At 36.3% G+C, this 24,836-nt stretch overlaps 1 protein-coding gene across 3 annotated transcripts in view; it reads left to right on the top strand.

Annotated features, from left to right (window-relative positions):
- Window positions 1-10,927, top strand: part of LOC131068877 (regulator of telomere elongation helicase 1 homolog) — a 265,861-nt gene extending 254,934 nt beyond the window's left edge. For 2 of the 3 annotated variants that reach the window (XM_058004146.2, XM_058004145.2), the window contains exons 26-27: window positions 9,635-9,938; window positions 10,077-10,927. In XM_058004146.2, the coding sequence (XP_057860129.2) occupies window positions 9,635-9,654 (20 nt within the window). In that variant the 3' untranslated portion in view covers window positions 9,655-9,938; window positions 10,077-10,927. The remainder of the gene's footprint in view (window positions 1-9,634; window positions 9,939-10,076) is intronic. The other variant, XM_059218567.1, reaches the window with a different exon arrangement.
- The last annotated feature ends 13,909 nt before the right edge of the window (window positions 10,928-24,836 follow it).

Raw genomic sequence — 24,836 nt, 5'->3', positions numbered from 1 at the left:
TCCATCCCTGCAATGATCGATTTCTCACCGAGGTTGAAACATAGTTTATCCTGTTGATGTTTGATTCAATGTTTGTTTGTTTTGCAAGTCTGCTAACAAATGCGGATGAGGAAGATCAACACTTCAAAGATTGGAAGAGGATTTTAGGACAAGGATTTCAAAGAAGCAAAGATGTGGACTGGATCAAACATGAAGAAGACTTCACCTTGATTGTGAACAAATGAAGGAAAGCAAGTTCAAAACATAAGCACGAAGGATTTCACATCAAGGAATCTCAAAGCCAAAGAACGTTAAAGAGGAAATGGCTCAAGGAGAATTCCCTAACATAAGGATGAAATGCAAAGTATCAGAAAGAATTCCAAGCATCATGAAGAATGTTCAAATTGATCAAGTCTACAAGTTAAGCTGAGGTGGCATCCCAATCACCATTTGTCCAAGCAAAAGGGTACCATGTCCACATTCATTCAAAAAGGGAATGGGTGACACGTGGCACTACATCAAATATTATTTATCTTACCTACCGTCATTTCTTATTGGCCAATGTAATGGTGGTTGTAACAAACTCGAATTAGGGTTTTATCTTGTAATCTTGGCCATTGAGCTTGAATCTATCTGAGCGATTCATTGTAGTTGTTGTGACGTTTTCACACATCGCCCCATTGCAAATGGGGACCCCCTTCTTTTTTGGTCTTGCCAGTTTTTTGGCTTTGTTTTTTGGGTCTTTTCGCAGCAGTCTATGTAGTCTCTCTGCTTTGCAAGTGTTTGGGGGTCATATTGATCAAGTTTACTCTTCGTTTGGGCGAGTTTGGTGAAGTCTAGGACCTGTTTTGTCTTTTTTAGGGTTTTTGCCTTCTGTCCTAGACTTTAGGGGTTTTTGTTAGGGTTTTGGGAAAACTGAACATACAACTGGAATCAGGACCCTTCAAGGAACCTCCTAGCAAAATTTGAGCCAAAACGGAGCGACTTTCTATTTTTAGAAAGTTCCTACTTTTTAGGGATTTTCCCGAGTTCCGGAATGTCATCATTTTGCCAAAAATCAAACTTACTATTTTTAGTAATTTCTATTTCTAGTAAATTTCTATTTTTAGTAAGTCATCCTGCGTCCTGTTTTGGGCTCTAACTTTGACATTTTGGAAAGTTTCTATTTTGGGAAAGTCTATTTGTGGCAGGGTTAGGCTAGCAGACATCGAAGAATCAACATGCACAATCACTTCTAAATTTGGAAAGTTGAAAGCAGACAGGCAGGGGTCTAAAATGGTTAAGTGTGAGAATCATCCCTGAAGTGGAAGGCACAAAATTGTTCTAAGTCTGGAAAATCCACCTTCAAAGTCCCAAAGTGGCATCCCAGCACAGACAGTGGTCAAAATTTGGCTAAGTATGGGAATCTGTTCATGAATGGAAAGCTTGAGAAATCATGTAAGTCTGGAAATTGACATCAATCCACCAATGTCATCTGGATCCGAAAATGGCTTGAAATTTCACTAAGTCTGAAAATGTGAAAGATCTTCCAAAATCCAGAATTTGCATTATGATTCCTATGGGACCTGAAACCACTCTCAAACATCCTCACAATATATATGAAATATAACTTAAAGTATAATATATATCCTGACGAAGACCTTGGAACTTGTGAAAAAAATTCCATGAATCCATGGCATAGTGAAAATTCCACCCAAGGATGCAGTTGGGCCCCAAAATGGGTCAGGCAAGGATAGATGGAAAATTCCATGAATCCATGGCATAAGCAAAAATCCGCCCAAGTATGCAATTGGGCGCCAAAATGGGCCAGGCAAGGACAGATGGAAAAATCCATGAATCCCTGGCTAAGTGTGATCTGCGCCAGGACATGAGGAAGGGTGCCAAAATGGGATTCCCATGGATAGAAGGAAAATTCCATGATCCTTGGCTAGATGAAAAATCCACCCAAATGTGGACTTAGGCGCCAAACTGGACATTCCATGGAAGGCGTGGAAAATGAAAAAATTCCAAGGCACAGTAAATTCGACGCCCAAGTTAATAAGTTGAAATTTTTGCCTAAGGCATGGAATCCAAGGGGTCAAGGAGGAATAGAAAATAAATTTCCCTCGGGCAAATTTTTGAATTTGCTATTTTTAGATACCGGATCTCGCCAGAATGAGGAAATTGTTATAGATTTGGAATCGTGGCAGAATTCTCCATCCAATGAACCTGGCTTCTAAATTTTAGGAGGATCCCTAAAAAATAGGGATGTTGAAAAGAAGACATGGACAATTCACAAAACAATGAATTCCTTCCTCAGGAGGAATTTCCGCCCTAGCCTTGTGGAGGGTGCCAGAATGAAGAGTGCATGGAGAAACAGGCAAATTGCAAGAGTCCTTGACCAAGACATTTTAGCGCTCGAGTGAGAGAAGGAGCGCCAAATAGAGGGATGCAAGGAATCCATGGAATTGAAAGAATTCCCCACCAAGTGTAAAATGTTGCCTAGGAACACAGGAGTGCGCTAAAATGATCTTCTCATGGATAGTGCACAAAGAGATGAATTCCTTCATCGGGGAAGAATTGCACCCAAGAAGAAGAAATTCCAGGAAAGGTAAAAAATTGACTAAGTGTTTGAAATTTCTTCCTTCAGGACATAGTTCTTGGAAATCATGAAAATTGGCTAAGGTATGAAGAATTTCCTTCCTTAGGGTAAGGAACAAATTTCTTTCCAAAGGGGAATTCCTCCACAACAAGAAATCACATCCAAGGATGAATTGAAGATAAAATTTCTAAGGCAAGGAAGGAATCAGGGATGAACTAAACAAGAAATTTCCCCCAGGAAAAGTTTTTAAAAATCCATTCCCGGGCATCAAATCACATCCAAATTTCAAAACTTTTTACAGATTTGGATTCGTAGGAGAATTTTCTCTCTCCTGGACCATGGAACCCTAATTTGGAAATTTTCCTAAAAAATAGGAAATGTGCAGAATTGATAAAAAACCTTCTCTGAGCAAGGAAAGTTGAAGAGACTTCAAGAAAATTCTTCCTGGATCGAATTTTCCCTCTCAAACAATTCTAGATGTGCAGGAGCGGATATACGATGGCGGGGTCCACTTGCATGGTGAGGATCTATTGAACACGTGGCAATAGAGTGGCACATTCATTACCAGAATATTTGACCAAATGGCGACCCGGTCATTGCATGTTGAATTTATGGCAGATTCTTTTTGCATGCAGCTGCCACATGTGGAAATGATGGATCATTTATGACATAATGGGGTGATTTTTGCATGGATGAATGTTCAACGCATGATTGGGCGAATTTGAAGGAGGTGGTGCATTTAATGCGCAATGGATGCTATTTTGGGTACTTTTGAATTAATTGTATATGAGCATGATGGGATATTGATTTCAGATTCCCACCTTGTTGCATCTTGAGTGGAGAATCTTTTAGGGAAAACCCTAATTAGGGTTTGCATGTAATCATGGCTTGAGGCCTATATAAAGGGATGGCCCCCCTCATTTGTAAAGGAGGGAGCTTTGTATGAAATTGTTGCGATAAGTTTTTTGAGAAAATAATAGTGAAACATTGTTCTCTGATGGTGTCCACTTGAATTATTTTTTCAAAGCTTGCATGGTTTCACCTTCCTCACTTAGAGTAGAAGTAGTATAATGCTTTGATTTCAATGGAAAATGTAATGGTGTTTGATGAATTTCCATGGTTCATACTTTTTGCATCTTGCTGATTGTAAGTTGCAGTGTAAAGTTAGCCTGAACCCCCCTAAGTTCGATTGTGGATGGTCGTTTGGATTACGCCGTTTTTGGGTATTCAAATGTACTTTCTCGATCTAAAAATCCTCTAGCATCCCCAGAAGATTGTACCGGTTCTTGCGGAGTTGTAGTTGATCTTGGCGAAGCAGAGCTTGGTTTATTTGGAATTTGTCCACCAAAGCACTATTCATTGTTATCATTGCCCTTAGGAGTAGATTTAGATCCTTCTGAACCCTTTCCCCTTTATTTTCAGTTCATTTTAGTCCATTCGAAGAAGAAGCATCGCAGAATTGTCATATCCGATGATGGAGTTCCAGCCACAACAAAGAGGTGAAGGAGTGATGCAAACGTAAGGCCCCTTGGATTACCAGCAATCACATCAGCCAACTGAGTCACGTCCGTAGCATAAAGGAACCTTGGAGTCGATTGTTTGAACTTCTTGCAATCTTAGCATGCAATCGTACTTTGATCAAGAGAGAGTGAAGTGACCATTAGGCAACTTTATTCTGTGTTCGACGCTGTCATAAAAAACACGTCAACAGTAATGAGACTTCTATAAAAGGGCTCAATGCTCTCATTTGTAAGGTTGATTGTTAGTAGTAGAAGAGTAGAAGATATCTAGTAGTTAGATCATTAGAAGTTCGAGTAGAGTAGAGTAGGAGAAGAAGAAAGTGTTGCTAAGGCTTGTAAATGAATATACTCTTTTCATTCAAGATATGGTGTAATGTGTTGTTCAACAAGTTGCATGATTTTCAATTCTCATTTGCTTTCATGTTGATTAGATGAATGAAAGGAATTGTGAATGATTAATGGTGAAATTCGTTTATCCATACCGCTAGCTTCTTGTTGATTGTAAGTTTGCCTTTTGTGGTCAACTGGAATTGGAATTGAATTTTACTTCAATTATTGCACGTCCATTGGTATGCATTGCCTTGATGGTAATAATTTGAACATCTATAAATTTACCTTAGAAGATTGCACTAGCTTTGTGGAGTTGTTCGTTGATGGCAAAGTAGAGCTTAGTTGAGTTTTACCCAATCATTCATTATCCCTCACATTCCTAAGAGTAGATTAGCTAAACCTTTTCCCTTTTGTCATTTTTTCCAATTCAAGTTAGCTTAGGAGAGAAAGCATCACAAGATTGCTATATCAGATGATCAAGTTCCAGCATTATTCAAACGTCCAAGTATTCAACAGAAGTCCTTTGTGATTCCAGCAATATCACATCAACCATTGAGCTTATCCACAAGTCAAGACTTGACATTTTGGAACCTTGGAGTCTTCCAATTGATCACATAATTTAGCATTTGGGAAGATTTTAAGAGAGGATAAGATACCTTGGTATTTTATTCTGTGTTTGATTGTGCATGAAACACCCATCAACACTACCATTCCATTGTCCCCATTATTTGTTTCCATCATCCAGGTTATTAAATGTACCAACTGCTGCTGCCCTCTAGATAGATCATTTAATATCTCCATGGTACTAGAGTTTTGCTGTTCATTTGTATCACCCATATTTACTTCCCCTTTTGAGTCTGAACTAGGAACACCTATCTCTCTCCTCCTATCAGTGATAAATTTTGTATCTTCAGGATTCATTAAAAAAATTCAGTCATGATATTTGTCTCAAAACCCACCAGGCTGGCAAGATCACTTGGTCTAATACTACTGTAAAATCCCCTACCAATTTTTCACCAAGCTTTTACACTTTTTTTTTCTTTTTCCAGTGAGCATTTTCTCAAACAGTCTGCATGCATGTGAATGTGAAGGTTTCTGTTTGAATCTGATTTTAACTATGCTTCGAAGGAATTAGAAGTGAAATGCATTGTAACATACTCATTAATCTAAAACACGTGAATTTATTGAAGATCATTCAACATTCAAAGACTGAAATTCAATGTCTCTCTTTATTATCTTTGCTGTTACAAATGAAAATACATAGATAGCAACTGATTTCTGACCCTTTTCCCAAAGATAAACAGTTTGTAATTTGTACCATAGCAGCAAAAATCGTTTGGGGGAAAAATCAGCAAATCAAAAGTATAAGATTATTTTGAAAAAATTGGAAAAGTGGGAAAAAATTGGATGTAATAAAATATAAATAAAATATTAGTATTAATATATTATAATTATATTATATAATATTAGTATATTGTAATATATGAATATCAAATTACTAATATATTATTATGACTATATTATAAATTTTTATATAAATTAAAATGAAAATGAAATCATTACTCGATCCACTCTATACATCCCCACTTCTCCCACAGGTCTTTCGCGACGAGATGAATTGCTAAGCATTCACTACTACATTGGAGTAAAGCCATAGTTAGCTCCCTCGCTGGCTGTGGACATAATTTCCGATAATGGCTTTGGACCTTTGGCTTGTCCACGAACTTGCGTCAAATATCGATCTCGATTCTTTAAATCCCCTATCAACTCAAAGCATCAAAAACTCTAACTAAAGTTTATAAAAAGACGCGAAAATCACTGAAATCCGTGCCCAAAATTGCAGGAAACTACACCAAAAATCGTTTAGAGAATTCTATAGGAAATTGCAGGTAGAAAACCTCCTAAATCGTGATCAAACTAAAAATTAACAGTGGAAAATTATAGGAAACAAGTCAAAATCGATAGTAAATAAAACTACAGGGAAAATATTATGTTTTTAAAGGGAAAAAATCGGGAATTTCGCCAATTCATGATTTTTTGCAATTTTCCGGATTTATGGTTTCTTTGATTTGTACCAGCAGTCTATAATGAATTTTCAAACAAACATTAGTCAAAATAGACCTCCACAACCCAAGATAAAGTTGGTTGACCCACAATTTACACTATCCTTCAGTGCTGCGAATTTTGATTAGCCATCTCCAATGAGTAATTTCTGTAATGTAGATTTCAAACGCCTAAATATAAGAGGGGTAGCTGTCAAGAAAGACCCACAATTGGCATGGGAAGTCGCACCTAGCAAAGGGATGATTGGCGACCAAAAGTTGGGAGCATAAACTACCTTCAATCTGTCACAAACTTCAATGTCTAATTCCATAAGATCCAATCTCATATTTTGGCGTCCAATTGGCAAGCCCTAATCGACCAAATCTTCATTTATTTCCATTACCCAAACAAATGACTATCTAGCTATGGCATCTAACTTTGTTTTGTAATGCATGAAATCAATACAACAATCTTAATAATTTCACAAATTATTTTAACTTCCTCCATTTATGCTCCTGGGTGAACCCTGAATGATTCTGCGTGCAAGTGTCCAGGGTAGAACTTTTGGATGTGTCTATTCTGGCTCCAAAACCTTCAATTCGTATAGCATGATGTTGACGACTTAAAAAATCGTAGTTGTTCTTTTCAAAATCAATGGTGTATAACGATCAATAACCTGCATGTTATTGACTCCGTACTGCAGCTTTGGAGCCAAAATAGCTGCAGCCAGAACTTTCACCCCAACTTTGCACTTCAAATAATTCATTAAAGCACATTAATAAGTGACTTTTTATATTTTCACTTAATTTACTTTATTAAATTAGTTAAAATAAAGCTATTTGGAAAATTTACTTTTTTAATTAATTTAATTTATTCCTCGATATCCCAAAATTAGCCTACGGAAATTAAATAGGCTAACCAATCATCTCCGTCTAGTCCTCGGAAGGGGAAATTACATTATCCCCTCAAATGAAGAGTTTTCTAGTGATCACAAGCGAATAGAATGCATGTGTCCTTTACAATTGAAAATTTTGATTATGTAAGTTTAGATGTAGTAAAATTTCGTAACACTAAAGAAGTTTTATTCACATTTTTGGTTTGAAAACTTTAAAATTTAAGTGCCTTGCAAGAAGTTGATCTGTTTGAGCTTGATAAATCTAAACATAGTTACAAGACTCACCTACACTCCATGAGTCTAGAAGCAAGCTGACCTTGTTGAGGCCAGGCAACTCGAGACTCAACTATGTCCGAGTCTTGGCCAAGTCTACAAGACTCACCAGAATGAGAGTCTTGTAGGCTAGACTCGGCTAGGATTTCGAGGGGGGTTTAAAAAAGATTAGAAAAAAGAATTGTAAAGCATTTATGTAACATTTTAGTTTTTTTTATATAAACTTAAAACATTTCAATGCTTGTTTGGTTTAGGACATGCCCATTTAGGATTCTTCCCATGTCTGTCTTCAAGTCAGTCTCATTCTCTTCATCATAATATATACAAGAAATATAACATTTAAGCATAAGTCACATTTCAATATATGTTTTTCCTTTCTTATGCTTTAAGTTGTATTTCATGTAAATATTGGCAGGATGTTTGAGAGTGGTTTCAAATCTCTAGACGGTATAATGCAAATTCTAAGTTTAAGAAGAACTTATAAATTTTTCAGATTTAGTTGAATTTCAGTAGCAGACTCCCATCAACATTCTCTCGCTCTCTTTATCTCCTCTGAACTCTAGACCTATCTCGCTCCCTATCACTCCCCTCTTTCTACCTTTCTCTATCTCACTCTCTCCTCTCTTCCCCAAGATCTAGACCCATCTCTCTACCCCTCTCTCTCTCACCCTCAGACCCCTGAGAGGGGTGCTACTGTTGATCTCATTTTGGTGTTGCCCCCGAACCCCCATCAAACTATAAGCCCAAGCAACTAATAGGCCAACAATAAATCATAATCATAAATTCTACAAAGGACATATTCCTTGTTGCAAATCTCGGCATCTTCGTAGTCAAAGCCACAATCAAGGATTATCTTGTCATTGAGCTTGAGACTAAGACAGGCATATATCATTGCTGCAACATCATCTAGGATCTATCTTAGACGTACACATAGGAGGACTGAGGTGCCCAGTGATATAGGCTCCTTTGAGGCTAGGGCAATAGACTTCCATGAGTCTTGTAGACATTTGACACTATATATCTAATTTGTTATTTCCTTCTAAAATTTGCTTTTATACATATGTAATCAATGTATACTTGTGTATGTGTTCAAAGTGGCTGCTGTTTGATGAGATTATTGTGTTTTTGAGGTTTATTTAGTAAACGGTGCATGAAATAAGTTTTAAATCTTTAAAAGTCTCTTAATTTCTTGGGTTTTTCAATTTGCTGAGGCTTTTCTGAGTTTTTGCTGAGTCTGTGTGCCGAGTCCGAGTCTGAGTAAAACATTAGCCTTCCGAGTCTGAGTCTTGTAATACTGATCTAAAACCATGATTGTTATTAATTTTCAAAGATTTTGTATCATTTGTCTTCATCTCTGGTTCTTACTTAAATGCAACTAGAGTTATTTCTCGTGCTTTGTCCAAATAACTATAGAAACATAACCCAGTTGTTTCCCAATTCTGTCTACTTACTAGAATGGATCCAAAATGAATTCTGTAGTCTTAATCTGTGAGAAGATAAGTTCAGTTATTGGCAATTAAACAAAAGTATGTTGCAAATACTGGGTCTAATTCAATGATAACTCAGGACAATGTCAACATTTCAAGCAATAACACATTCTTAATTAGACCATTTCCAGCAGATCGAAACTTAAAACGAAAATGAAAATCTTGTAATGCAATACATTGCTGGATGAAGATCAGTATTCAAAGACATTAGAATACTCAAATTACGTTTAGCCATTTCCACTAGCTTATATGAAGCTCATCAAAATTTCACATTTGAAAGAACACAGCATCCATTTGTTTCAAATCCATCATTAGTCCTGAATACTCTCACATTTTCCTTCTGACAAAGTACTCCTAACGCTGACTGCTGAACCTAATCTCTAATTATATTATCTAATTCTTATTTCCTAGCTCGTTGGCCTTGGAAGAGTACATCCATTGAGAATAAAATTGGATTTCATTTAAGTCTGACTGCATGTTTTCTGTCTAATGTTACTTTTAATTTGAGGACTTGTACATTTTGCAGGGGAAGACGAATGCAGATGATTCTACTGTAAACGTGGCACAACAATCTAGGAAAAGCATTTTTACTCAAGTTGAGAGGAATGCAGATAAAGATCACCTACCTCAAGCACAAACAAAAGGGAGATGTTTCAGTCACGTAAAAGCTTGATGGTACCTGAAGCATTATAAGGCTCATGATATCTCCAACTTGGTTCTTTCATTTGCTGTAGCCATGATTTCTTCAAATTCAGTCAAGCGATGACTGTAACTGCTTATAAGTTTCTTATGAATTCGATATTTTTAAAATTCAAATCTTAAAAAGACAGGTAATTTAAAGTTCTTATTGAATGCCGTGTATCGTATGTTTTGTTTACTGCAGTCAATGATCTAGTATAATGCAGTTATTCTTAGTTTGGTATAGAGCATCTATAATAAACCCTCATGCATGTGTATGTTTTCTTCAGATTATTATGCGCAAAGAAAGCTCAAGTTTGACCTGTATTCTCTGATCCTGATTGAGCAGCAGATGGAAAATGCAGTACAAGTGGTCTAACCTAATTTTGACAGGATTCGAGGTGATAATAATTATCTGTTAACATTGTGGTTGGTGAAAATTTATCATGGTGATTTGGTGAGAATTAATAACTAAACAGTAAACACCATATATGATAAAAGTTCACTTCTGTTATTGCGTTCTAACAAGCCAAAATATCTTTGCACCAATGCATATGAATTGCCAGTGTGGGTATCTAGTACCTCAATCTCGAACAACGAAGAATCAAAACATGTCCATTCATCCATAATATTTGGATTAGTCTGTAAATTAATTTCTTTTTACATGCTTATGTGCAAGTCCTGCATATGAATCTATTGGCACTGGACAATTGAATTTATACCGGAACATCAATCTTCTGTCAGAGTCTGTACTAGTTGGATCATCTTTAAAAGATGGACGATGGATATTATAAAAAGGAGCCATGCTATGAACAATTGCAACTTGTTTATGCAGACCAAGGTGTTCCTCGTTTATCCAACTGTATTTCTAAAAGCCTATTACAAGTTGGCGGGGCAGTTAAGAGTGCAGATTTGATTTTTTAATTTATTTGTCTTACAGTCATCTTCATGTATTGCCAATAACCATGATCAATTCAGGAGTCTCAGGTGACAGAGAAGCAAAGTTTGGCCTACCTTGTCTGTTGGTTACCCTGGATGTGTAATGTCAAGATGATTTTTGATGATGAAAGCATCGTGACACACAAATTTGGGGACAACAATTTTGGTTCATTTTTTACTCAAGAGCTGTATGCCTTTACTATATGGGTATAATTTAAAACTTTCTCCTTCTGTTTATTTAGATATTGATAAATAATTATAAACATATATTGGCATAGGATATGCGTCATTGCAGCTAGGTACAACAATAATTACCTGCAGAATGTGGTAGGGAGCATTAAGTGAAGAATTAAACCATGAGTACCCTTGGATTCTTTATATTTTTTGTTTGTCTATATTTCTATGGTTGCCTATTGCAGTAAGAGAATTCATCAATAAATTTTATGCATAAAAAATAATTATTTTTACATGTCAAGGGTACTACAGAAGTAATTACAGCAAGCACATTGACTCGAACAATTAAAAGCCAAACTAGGTCTCATCATTTGTGGCTAGCAACCGTGATAAAAAAATGTTGATTGTAAAAGAGAAAACAGCTCTAAACCTTGAGAGGGTATTTAACATCATTTAGTATAGCTTTCTAAGGGATTGGATGACTTCTTTTCAAGAGTGAAGATGTAAACAATCCTTGCAACTACTCGAGCATCAAGATCACTCCCCTATTTGTGAAGTTGATCAAAGCATGGTTGTTTGTAGAAATAACAAAGTGGATAGAATAAAAAGGTAAGAGGGCAATGATAGGTAGGTTTTAAACCAAAACACTCAACAATAGACCATGGGATTGCCTTTAAGACATGTCACTGAAAAATATGGAATAAAAAAGGGAAACCTATTGTTGTTTTGTGGACTGAAAGAAGCTTTTAACATGGTTCCTAGAAGCAAAGCATGGTGTAGAATGATTGATTTAGGCATACTAGAACACTATCAAGCAACAATTCATTCTTTATGAGGATATTAGAGTTAAAATCAAAACTCATAGGCCTCTTGGAATGCTTCTCAAAAAACATAGAGGTTAAACAAAGATGTACACTATCCCCTACATTTGGTTTATAAATTGACAAATTAGAATAATTGCTAAATATAATGTCCCCACTTTGAAATAGAATTTAATAATATATAATAATAATAATAATAAAATTAGAATATAAAAGATTAAAAATAATTTATATTAAAATGTAAGTTAAATATAATTAGAATTTAATAGTAAATTAATGAATGGTCAAAAGAGATGAAATGAAAAGATGTGGCTCCCTCAAACATGAGATATAAAAGGGAGAAAAGAACCTTGTTTGAGGGGGGTAATTTGAAAATGAGAAATGCAGATCTTATTTAAATAAGAAGTGTGGATCTGATTGTGAAAGGTTGTCCCTTTCAAACGGTAGAAATAATGAAGAGTTGCATTTTTTCAAAGAGTGCTAATGGTGACTGGGCGTGTCTTTTGCCAAAGGACATACATGATGAAGAGGTGTGGCCTCTCCCTCACATTGAGAGATATAAAGGAACGGAATAAAAAAATATCCAATTACATCACCATCGATCAAATCAAATCAGAACTATTATTAAGTTAAAGGCAATAATATCTTGTTCTTGGGGTTAACATTAATCCATCAATATGATAGAGATACAAAAGGATCGAGTGTTATCAAGGAGAATATAATACAAAAGCTACACTCGGGTCAGAAACACATGCTTCTGCAATAACAAGGCATTGCATATTCTCTATACAATGAAGTATGGCTTGGATATTCAACAAGAGCTTGGACGACCTTCAATCAACTACTTTATCCCATAACCTTTCTCCAAACATGATAAAATTACATATGCAAACTGTTCGCATTTTGATGATGTTTTGATTGTCATTGACGGGCACACTTTCTTGATGTATGAGTTATGCTAAATCGGTAATTGCTCCAACTGGTATTGTGTATTATTGAATATAGTCTTTAAACTATCGGTATTTGGCAAAAGATGTTTATCGGTCACAGATTGACTGAAGAGCTCAAGTAGTATGGAGACCCCAAGCGGTTCAAGGAGCTCAAGCAGTACGAAGGAACCAAGCGGTAGTTAACTTTTGATCAGAACACTTCAATCTACCAGTCTTCATTCTTGACAACCGGTAATCGGTATATTGTATTAACCAGTATTACTCTGTGATGAGTTATCAACCGGTATTTCTGTAAAGTGTGATGAGTTATCATCCACCGACACTTTGGCGGTGATTTTGTGTCGTGTTACCAAATGTGTTTAGATGCACTGAACCTAGGAACTTGTAGTCTAATTTTATTGGACCGACATGAAATCATATTCTTTTATAAGGACATCATGTCCAGAGTTTGCATGTGTAAGAGATGTGTGATAGAAAAGATTATGTGTGATCATTGAAGAGAAGATTAGGTTTGTGCGAAGAGATAGAGTGTGGAGATATTGAAGATTGAAGTAATGTTGAAATGCATTAACAATGAGCTGTCAAGGATCTAACCAAGCATACTGTGCTAGTACCTAGATCACTCACTTGTTGATTACTAATATCTTCGACAAGTCTAAAACCCTTAACCGGGTAGGCCCAGCAAAGCCTTTGTAAATCCTCTAACAAGGTGGTTCACAACCGTGGATCTGAAATCCTTTAACAAGGTAGTCTTTAACAAGACCTATCTTCTAACAAAGATCTAGATTCCTAACAGGATCTGTTTTGGTGAAGAACATTGTATGACCTTAATCGATCTGACCTTAACCGGTCTGGTTTCTATTCTGCAGATAGTTACTTGTGAGTTTTTGCTCATCGTGGTTTTTCCCATTTGGGTTTCCATGTCAAATATCTTGTGTTATGGTGATTGTGCTCTTGTGAGCGAATGCTTTGTTTGCTATTTGGTTTGCATTTATCTTAACCGGTTTATTAGTGAATCTTTTGTACCGGTTATCTGCTAAACTATTTAAAAGTTTGTTTACAGTATTTTTTGGTATACTAATTCACACCCCGCCCCCCCCCCTCCCCCTCTTAGTATTCATCAATTGGTATCAGGGCCAACCTTTCTATAAGTCTAACCACTTGGAAGGAGACATGGGGGAATACAGTGTGAGAGAACTTACTCATCGTCTCACTCAGACTGAGAGAGCCTATGATGAACTCAAAGTCAAGTATAAAGCCTCTTTGGCCAAGAGAAGAGAGCATGCTGAGAAACTGATGGAACTTACTGAAAATAGCTCTTCTGATGAAGCAGACATGGATACCCTAGTTGAAGAAGTTGAAAAACTGAATGAATCTAAAGCCAATCTGAGAAAAGAGTTGGAAGGATTGACTATCAGAATGTGTCAAGAGTTTGAGAACAAAAGGAAAGTTGAAGATCTAGTAAAAGACAAAGATCATGAGATCTTCAAGCTAAAGCAAGAAATTAGTACCCTTGTCGTTCATCTCCAAGAGAGTAAAGTGGAAAAAGAAGAAAACCAAGGTGAACTAAACATGGCTATTTCTGAGAATGCAACCTTAATGGAATCCAATGCTGCTATTTCCAAGGAACTTACTGAGTCAAAAGAGATACTTGCCAAATTCAATCAGAGTATTGCTAAGCTAGAACAAAAGCTAGAATCGGCAAAACCAGTAAAGAATACCATTGGACTTGGTTTCTCTGGGTATGAGGAAGGTGAGACCTCTGGAACAAAAGCTAAAGCATCAAAGAAGCAACCGACATCCAAGAATAAAGGTAAGCAAAAGGTTAAACCTGTTTGCTTTAATTGTCTCAAAGGACATACTGCCAATGTGTGTAGAAGCAAGGCCTACAACAATTTTCCTTATTTTCTAAACAATAAGCCTAGATCCAATAGATTCAATGGAAACTGTTATGCATGCAACAAGTTTGGGCATAGAGCATTTGAATGCAGGTCTGTTTTGCACAACACTGAGAGATATCCTCCAAGGACTCAAGGAGTTATCCCAGAACCTTCTGTGAACCGGAATCCCAACATACCTATGACCATCAGTTAGGTGGTTATCAGGTGGCAACTAGTTGGAGAGCAACTTGTTTGATCTGTTGTGGTAGCGGTCACATTGTTGCAACATGCAGAAGGAAGAATAAAAGTATGAATAATGGACCATGGAGAACACCTGGAATGGTATGCTATCATTGCAACAAACCAGGACACATTGCTAGAACTTGCAGATTGAGAAAGAGCCTATCAGATGATATACCGATCACTCTAGAAGGGAAGATTGATGTTGAAACCGTTCAAACGGAGATGAATAAAACTTAGAAAAAGAAACCAGAAGAAGTGTCACAGGATGAACTGGTTTCTGCACCTAGTGTAGAAGTCTCTGAATCGACAAACTAAGCTTCAGAAAAGCTTAGGGGGAACATATCGGTGAAATATTTCGAACCCTCGGGTTATATCGGTAAAGACCTTAACTGGTATATGTTACCTGTCAGTCGACAAAAGACTTGAAGTGGTAAAAGGCAAAATTAGGGTTTGTGCCCTAACGATGATGCATTTATTATGGTAGGTGAGAATTTGTTTAAAAGGGTTTTCGTCATCATTATCACTTATCAATTTTCGAGAGAAGAATTTTCAAGAGCAGAGTGACAAAGAGCGATTCAAAATGAATTCAAAAATCTTGCAGAGGAATCCAGAGATCTTTTTCAATCTATTAGTGAAGAACACTCAGCGGTAATCTTGCAACTGAAGTGGTGTATTGTGGGTGACATTTCCAAACCCTAAATTTTGGATTGTGAAGGTATTTTTTGAAATTCTCTCTTATCATGGCTTTTGCATCGCACTCTAGTTTTAGTGCTCTTGTAGATTCAGCCGAATTTCTTCAAAAGAAAATGAAATACAATGCCCTATCTCAAATACCCACCGGAGTTATTGTTGAGGGAGATATTTCAGGGTATATTGATTGTAAATTGGAAGACCTAAGATCCCTAGTGATTCATTCCCAACTAAGTCTATTCTGTGGGGATGATAAGAAGATCAAACCTAAGTATAGTATCCTTGAGAAGATGAAATTGCACAATGCGATGTACTTTCTGGAAGAGTTCACAGAAGAACATATCTGCATCATCCTCAACAGAGTACATGGTGATAAGATGTACCTCGAGCGGACGCATGACATCACACCAGAAGCAATTCATGCTGTCACCGATTTCTACAATATTGGAGAGGTACCAGCTCTACGAAAGGTCACCAAAACGGAAATGACAAAGCTCACCGGTTTTGTGAGTGATCAACGAACGATGACCGTCAACACCATCAAAGATGATCTGGTGAAATATGCTTGCATGGTGATTGGTTACCATATATTCTATGCCAGCAGAATGAATTCTGTCCCTACTACTGCAGTAAATGCCACTTACAAAATGATTAAGGAAGACACTACATTTGACCTATGTACTTGTCTACAGAAGCAATTGCTACTGAACCTGAATTCCATCAAACAGGACAATTCTCTACGATTCAGGTTTGGACAACTTCTGGCGGTTTATTCTTCTACTTTCAAGGTTATTTCCGTGGAGTAGGTGATGTGCAGTTGTTTGCTGACTTACCGGTTTCCAGGCAAATCAAGGAAAGTCTACAAGTAGTGGGAACTGGATATGCTGAGGTTCTGAACAAGTATTTTAATGAATTCCAGCGGAGAATGAACCAGAGAATGAGGATATCTGATGATATTGTGAAGGAATATAAAGATGACATCTGCTTCACAATAAAGGTAGATGAATGCATAATGGAAGCGGTGGAACCGAGAAAGGAAGCAGTTGAACCTATGGGTTATGAAGTGGTGAATGACCTATTGATCGAGTATGCCTCTACCTTACTTGCCTCATCATTGGATGCTAAGAAAAATATAACCGGTACCTACTTGGAGAGGGTCACACTGGTTGAAGACCCAAAACAAAAAAAGGGCAAAGCAATGCCATCGATATCTGCACCGGTTACCTCTGCCAATCCGAAAGTGACCAAGTGGTCACCAGCTAAGAAGAAACTTGAGGTTATTCCAGCAAAGGTATTTGAGAGGAAGTGGAAAACCAAAACCAGCTCACCGAAATCAAAAGACACTGAACCGGAAATTCAACCAAAGAAGACAAGGCAATCAAGCAAGAAGACAAAGTCTACCAGTAATGTACCTACAACTTCAGCACGGGTAAATATAGATATTTCCTCTTATAAACCAATGACACATTATCAGAGGACAATTAAGAATATTAGGAGAAAAGTGCTTGATGATTTAAAGGAGTATTTTGATGATTTTAATGATAATGAAAAAGAAGTAGAACAGGAAGTCATCAAATATTTATGTGTTAATGATCGGTCGCCATCTGAGATTAGATCGGTTACAACAGATTCTTTGTATAATTCTTTAGATAATAAATGATGCATTGCCATTGAAAGAGAACAGGAGATCAGGGAGAAAATTTTTGCACAATATTTTCCTGATGCTTCTAATTCAGAATTATTTGAGATAATGGATAAAAACAAAGGCATCTTCTTCATGAGAAGGAGAAGACTCAGGCTACTAGAAGGTAAAACTTCTGAAGTGGAAAAAGATACTCACATACATGTGAAAGCTGTTGTTAGAATACACCAAGTATCTAAAGCCAATAAGAAGGCTGAACAAGAACCTGACCTATCACCAGGCAAACCTGATGAAGTATGTGACATTGAAGGTGAAAGAGAGACAGAGCAGATTGATCCTATTGATGTGGATGCTTTAGATATTGAGGATGTCACTCCGGACAAAGAGAAAGAGAAATAGGATAAAGAAAAAACAGAGAAAGAGAAACAGGACAAGGAAAAAGCTGAAAAAAAAAGCAGAACAAAGAACAAATGAAGAAAGAGCAAGAAGAAAAAGCAAGGCAGAAAGAAAACAAGAGAAAAGAGGAAGATAAAAAGAAAGAGGAAGATAAGAGGAAAGAAGAGGAGAAGAGAAAAGAAGAGGAGAAGAGGAAAGAAGAGGAGAAGAAGAAAGAAGAAGACAAGAGCAAAGAAGAAGAAAGGAAGAAGGATGAAGAAAAGAAAAAGCAGGAGGAGGACAAGAAGAAGGAAGAATTGAAGAAGAAACAAGAAGAGGAGCAAAAGAAGAGAGAAGAGGATAAGAAAAGAGCAGAAAAGAAGAAGGAAGCAGAGAAGAACAAACAAGTGGAGACTCCTAAGGCAACCGGTGATCAAACCAAACAGGTTGATACCACCAGTCCTATTGATCTTCAATTAACAGATGAGTCTGAGCTGCTTCAAAGTATCAAACTTGCACAGGAGAGACTGAAAACATTGCAGAGGAAGTAGGAACAAGATGTCATACAAACTGTTGTTGACACCCTTACTAGTCTAATTCCTTGTACTAACCTCTCCAATACTGATTCCTCTCTGTCCAAGCTTAAATTTCTTTGTACTGTAGTGGAGGACCAGGTAAAATGCTTGGAAGATGTTGCTGAAGCCACTGCAAAGAAGAACCATGAAAAGGCACTCAATATTGACTTAGTCAAGCACATGAATGAGCTCCAAACACAACTACTAAAACAACAGGAGGATATCAGTGTTGCTTTGGATGAGGGCAAATGAGTAAAATTTGCCAACCCCATCTATTTTGTGACGATGTGCTTAAACAGAAAGATAAACTCCAATCGGAGTTCCAGGCATACATCAACAATTTCAAGATGCCATATGATTCATTCACTATATAAGGGCAAACGGTTCATCGTTATCAGCAACAGACAGCCAAGATGGACTCGGAGATCAACAACTGGACTAGAGATTTGCAAGAGCTTCAACCGCTCCTATTGCCAAGATTGCAAATTCTTCAGAAATGTTTTCTCAACCTGGAAGCTATCACGGTAACTCAAGAGATGAGTACCATTGATGCAATGGAAGAACTGGTATTTCAGATGAAGACTGAAAGTGAGGTTGCTACCTCATTACTTGAGTGATGGACATTGACCATGAAAACTTTTATGCAGGACTTTAAATCTGTTTTTGATAAATTTCATTCCTTATTGTCATGAACATTTACTCTATTTTATTATATAAGGAAATAGGGGTTATTTTGCATTACTTTGTCATTGTTGGCAAAGGGGGAGTAGTGTACATTAAAATTTTGGTGAATGTTGCCATTTCATGTATACTTTCATGTTACCATTTTGGGAAGTAGTGTACATTGTAATTTCTGCAAAAGGGATAGTGTATATGCTTAGGGGGAGTAATTTTGATTATGGCATTTTGTCGTAAAAACACTTAGATGTCAAAATTTTCCTAAGTGTTGCCATCAATGCCAAAGGGGGAGATTGTTGGCATTTTGATGATGTTTTGATTGTCATTGATGGACACACTTTCTTGATGTATGAGTTATGCTCAACCAGTAATTGCTCCAACCGGTATTGTGTATTATTGAATATATAGTCTTTAGACTATCGGTATTTTGCAGAAGATGTTTATCGGTCACAAATTGACTGAAGAGCTCAAGTGGTATGGAGACCCCAAGCGGTTCGAGGAGCTCAAGTGGTACGAAGGAACCAAGCGGTAGTTAACTTTTGATCGAAACACTTCGATCTACCAATCTTCATTTTTGACAACCGGTTATCGGTATATTGTATTAACCGGTATTACTTTGTGATGAGTTATCAACCAGTATTTCTGTGATGTGTGATGAGTTATCATCCACCGACACTTTGGTGGTGATTTTGTGTCGTGTTACCAAATGTGTCTAGATGCACTGAACCTAGGAACTTGTAGTCTAATCCTATTGGACCGACATGAAATCAGATTCCTTTATAAGGACATCATGTCTAGGGTTTGCATGTGTAAGAGATGTGTGATAGAAAAGATTATGTCTGATCATTGAAGACAAGATTAGGTCTGTGTGAAGAGATAGAGTGTGAAGATATTGAAGACTGAAGTAATGTTGAAATGCATTAACAATGAGCTGTCAAGGATCTAACCAATCATACTGTGCTAGTACCTAGATCACTCACTTGTTGATTACTAATATCTTTGACAAGTCTGAAACCCTTAAACGAGTAGGCCCAGAAAAGCCTTTGTAAATCCTCTAACAAGGTGGTTCACAACTGTGGATCTGAAATCCTTTAACAAGGTAGTCTTTAACAAGACTTGTCTCCTAGCAGAGATCTAGATTCCTAACAGGATCTGTTTTGGTGAAGAACATTGTATGACCTTAACCAGTCTGGTTTCTATTTTGCAGATAGTTACTTGCGAGTTTCTGCTCACCGTGGTTTTTCCCATTTGGGTTTCCACGTCAAATATCTTGTGTTATGGTGATTGTGCTCTTGTGGGTGAATGCTTTGTTTGCTATTTGGTTTGCATTTATCTTAACCAGTTTATTAGTGAATCTTCTGTACTGGTTATCTACTAAACTGTTTAAAAGTTTGTTTATAGTTTTTTTGGTATACTAATTCACCCCCCCCCCCCCCCCAATCTTAGTATTCATCACAAACCACTTACTCACAAAATAAACATGAGTTCCACCTCCAATTGCCATGCCCCTGAATTAACAATCTTAATCAACAAACCAATCATAGTCAATGAAATTGTCTTATGCAACAAGACATCACAATTTCATGGGATCGAACCAACACATATCAAGCTTGCAATCAGCTAAACCATATCAAGTTTGCTTAATGTTAAAAAGTGCAACGATCTTCACAAATTATTAATTAATTCATATGTATTAAGTGAATCAATTCAATAAGATTAAATGTGGATTATGAAAGGGCAACACTTGAGATATAAAGGTGCTTCTTCACTAATGACATAACCATAGGGAAAGGGTATGATCCTCCAACATGGAAGGTGTATAAGAAAACATTTTAACACCCAAGAGAAGACATCGAAGGATTCAGATCTAGCATTCCTTAATATATTAATACTTAGGCAATTTGTCTGCAATTGGCATGATTTTTTTTGTGCAAACATAATAAGTGTTGTAACAATATTTATCTCTATTTTTGCATATACATGATCATAATGAGTAGGGGAACTGTTATATAAGTCACCCTGCATGATCATAGTGAGTAGGGGAACTAGTATATAAGAAACCCTACATGATCATAGTGAGTAGGGGAACTTTTATATAAACACCCTACATGATCATAGTGGGTAAGGGAACTGTTATATAAGACACCCTATATGGTCATATTAAGTAGGGGAACTATTATATATGACACCCTACATGATCATAACAAGTAGGGGAATTGTTACATAAGGCACCCTACATGATCATAATGAGTAGGGGAACTGTTATATAAGACAACTTGCATGATCTTAATGAGTAGGGGAACTATTGTATAAGACACCCTACATGATCATGCTTGAATAATTAAAGAAGACACTCTATCAGCCCTGCATGATAGCATACAGTGTTGAGGATGTCTTAATCATAAATTATCACTGATTTTGTTACATAAATCTCTTTTATGCTTTACTTAGTCATTTGTGTATATAGTATTTACATGGTTATTTCTTTATGTAATTTGTTGACATTGTTTTGCATGTTATCTACAATAGAGGCTAAGGTACTTCTCTAAACCCTTAACCTAAGAACTAGGAAAAAAATCATAATTAAAGCACTTAATAAATAGGGGACATTACACTAAATCTATGAAGGGATGATGTCTATTTGCGAGAGTATGTAGTGAGACCTTTTTTGTACATAGACAATTTCATTTTGATTGTAAGGTTCACTTAGTGGTTGAATTGATTGAAAAAATTGGATGTAGTTGAAATTTGGACCATTGGTTTTTTATGTTATTTTAGGATGTATAAAAAATGTTTTTGGATAGTGGCCTATTCATATCATGCTTATGGATGTTTTGTGATGGTTGCGAATGTCTCAAAATTTGAGTTGCCAAATGATTTTCTTTTGGGTTTGATTCAACTTGTTTATGTACTCATTAATGTAGTCATGTTGCATGGATAAACTGAATGGATAAATGGAATCAAAAGTTGGATTTGATTACATATTCAAATAGTAAAAAATAGTCACCTTTGGAAGATGTAAGTGAATATGGGTGAATTAAAAGTTTGCCATAGTCAAATGCTATCCACCCCAACAAATTGAAATTTAAATTCACTGGGTGAATTGGACGTTGACAAAAGGGACAAATGGACTTGTATATGAATTGAGGGTTGAAAAATAAATAGTTTAGCATTTTCTTGTGTATTTTCACCATGATTTTTTTATTGATTGGCATGAGAATCAAGATGGAGCTATGTTACACATAAAGCTAATTTTGTAGACTAGGCAAGTGTATGTTGCAAGTCCATTTGTGCATTTTCCACATTCAAATGCATGTAAACCATTGCTAAGTTTCCAGCATATGTTTTGTAGGGTTTTAGTGGTAGCAAGACATTTTGTAGGTGTAGGGAGTTGGTAGTAAGCCATTGTAATGTTCTTGTAAAGCTAAAATGATGGAGCACGACTAGTGGCATGAAGAATCTCTCTGGTTTTTAAAAATATTTTTCACCCATTTGATAGTTTCTCAAGCTATAATTTGTTGTGTTGTGTATATGTGATGTCTATTTATTTTGTATTATATGTCGGTCTTAGGTTTTTTTGTTGCACATGCCTTTTGTATGTAGAAACTCCTTTGTAGATGGCAAAGGTAGTTGTCAAAGTGTATTAAGAGGTCTTGTATGCAAAAAAATATTATTGATGAACTTGAGTAAGGAATATCCTTGTTTATATACCAAATGAGAAGAATTTTAGACTTAAAAAGAGATAATCAACTATTTCAAAAGGAGAACCAAAAATTTAAGGAGCAAAGACATGGAAAGTTTCTTGTATGCATCTTGGAAAACATGCAAGAAGAAATGCATCCTAAAGATGAGATGTTTCCAAGATTGCAAGTTGTTAGTAAAAGGAGTTGGGAGAAAATATGAATCTTGTATGAAGATCTAGAAACGCAAATGTGGGCATGCATAACAAGATTTTTTTACACTTTTGTTTCATATCACTAGAGAAATTTAGATACTTAAAAGATGGAACATTGTCTCTAAGGTGCAAAAATTTGTAGAGCTATGTGACCTTAACATATGTGTAAGGGAGTGTATAAAAATGGACAACTAGAAAGAAAAACATTTCTGAGAGGTAGACACAAAGGAACTTTTATTCAAATCTACAAACCAAGACGAGGGATATGAATAATAGCTCTTTTATAGAGATTTCATTTCCATTTAAAATGTTACATAATGGTGCAATATTAGGAAGCATATGTGTTGCAAAATTTATGGTTTCAAGAATCATAGCGAGACTGTTGGAAGAGGAATTCCAATAAGAGAAGCTGAGGACCTCCAATAGGAAGGGGGGTAAGCAACTAGGAAGGAAGAATTGAATATTCATTAGAGAAAGAAACAACACACTATTTAGAAAGTGGGAGTGCATAAAAGAATATGTAGAGGTTGCATTTTCAAAAAGAACATAGGGAAATGTTACTTGAAAATAAGAGACTAAACATGGATAAGAATGAGGATTTCAAATATTACCTTCAAAGGTTGGTACAAGTACACTTTTCAATTTGTATAGTGTTGCTTGAAATAGTTTAGAAGTTGATGGAGTATGGTCTTGGTTAGCAAGAAGGATAAGGTATAGCCAACTTTTGGTTGATTTTGACTTATTGCACAAAGCAAAACAAATATAATTATGAAAAGTTTTTCCTCAAAGTGAAAGAAAATTATTTTTTCCTCAAATTGCCCTTTAAACTTAAAAGGGGGAGATGGCAAAGGAAAGGATTAATGCTACTTTAGTTGAAATGGACATTAATAAAGAATATCTATATAAACTCTTCTAAAGGTGGAGAAACAATTGCAATTATTCAAATAATTATTTAAAAGGCAACCCTTTTGAAAGGGTGTATTGGTTTGAAAGTGACATTGTAAGGCATATAGAGCATTTGTGAGAGACTTGGAAGGGGACATGGACTTCACTTAAGGAAGAAGACGGTGTTTTGGTGAGTTATGGGCATTAGAGAAGAATCCATACAATGTATCCAATTCGGGGTACATATTACATGTGAGATTGTCGTAGCTAGGTTTTTGGTACAAGTAGGCATGGTATGTGTAGGCACATGCGTCTATACAAAGGTTCTTCTAAGTGTGCAATAGCTTTGAGGGCCAATACTACTCAAATATTCCTAGGGAGAGAGTGAGCTTTCCAAGTGCTCAAGTTAAAATAAGTATTAAAACCATTGAGCTTAAGACATTGGAAATATCATATACAAGCTTTTGATGTTACTTTTGTTGGCAAGAGACACTGTTCTGGTGAAGATTGATGCATGAGAGATGCTTAGGGGTTGTCATTGATGACAACTCAGTTCAGATATCACATCCGGTGTATATAGATTTGACTTACCAGAAGCCATATTGTTCATAATGCATAAGTCTAAAAGGTGGAACACTATAACCGATAGAGCATGAAATCATTGTGCATATCTTGATTTTGGTGATGTAATTTTGGTTGTGATTATTAAGGTAGATGATTTAAGGTTTGAGGCAGCTTATCTTATGGTCTTGATATCCAGTGTTGATTTGTGAGCAAATTTACAAATCTGGTATCTGGTAATTTAGTTAGAATAGAGCTATTCTGATATAACATATGATGCAGGTTTTTCTGGTTGATTTCAGTGATTAGTTTCGTGTTCGAGGTGTTTCGGCTGACTTATGGGAAGCTAATTATCATATTGTTTTGGTCCGCTTTTGGATTTGTGGATGGATTGAGCCGACTTGGTGATACACATTTCATGTTGTGTGTTATGCAGTTTTTGGGAGTCGATATGGTTAATGATTCTTTTTGTTTGTGTGGGTATATAAGATCGATTTAGCTGAATATTTTGATGGATGTTATGAGCGAAGGAAGTATGTATGAGCAAATTTGCAAGGTTGGTGAATGTGATTGAAGATTTTGGTGCTCTGATGTATGATAGAGCAAAAAAATAGAGCAGAAAAAAAGATCAATTGCAGAAAATAATTTGAGCCTAACTAGAATTGCATTTTGGCATATGTAGATGCTATACTTCATTTCATTCATTGTAATAATTTGTAATATCCTGTAAGGCAGTGAGACT

The sequence above is a fragment of the Cryptomeria japonica genome, chromosome 3, assembly GCF_030272615.1.
Source record: "Cryptomeria japonica chromosome 3, Sugi_1.0, whole genome shotgun sequence".
NCBI classification, from domain to species: Eukaryota; Viridiplantae; Streptophyta; class Pinopsida; order Cupressales; family Cupressaceae; genus Cryptomeria; species Cryptomeria japonica.
Note: the sequence above shows the minus strand (reverse complement) of the source record. Positions and strands in the feature narration are given on the sequence as shown.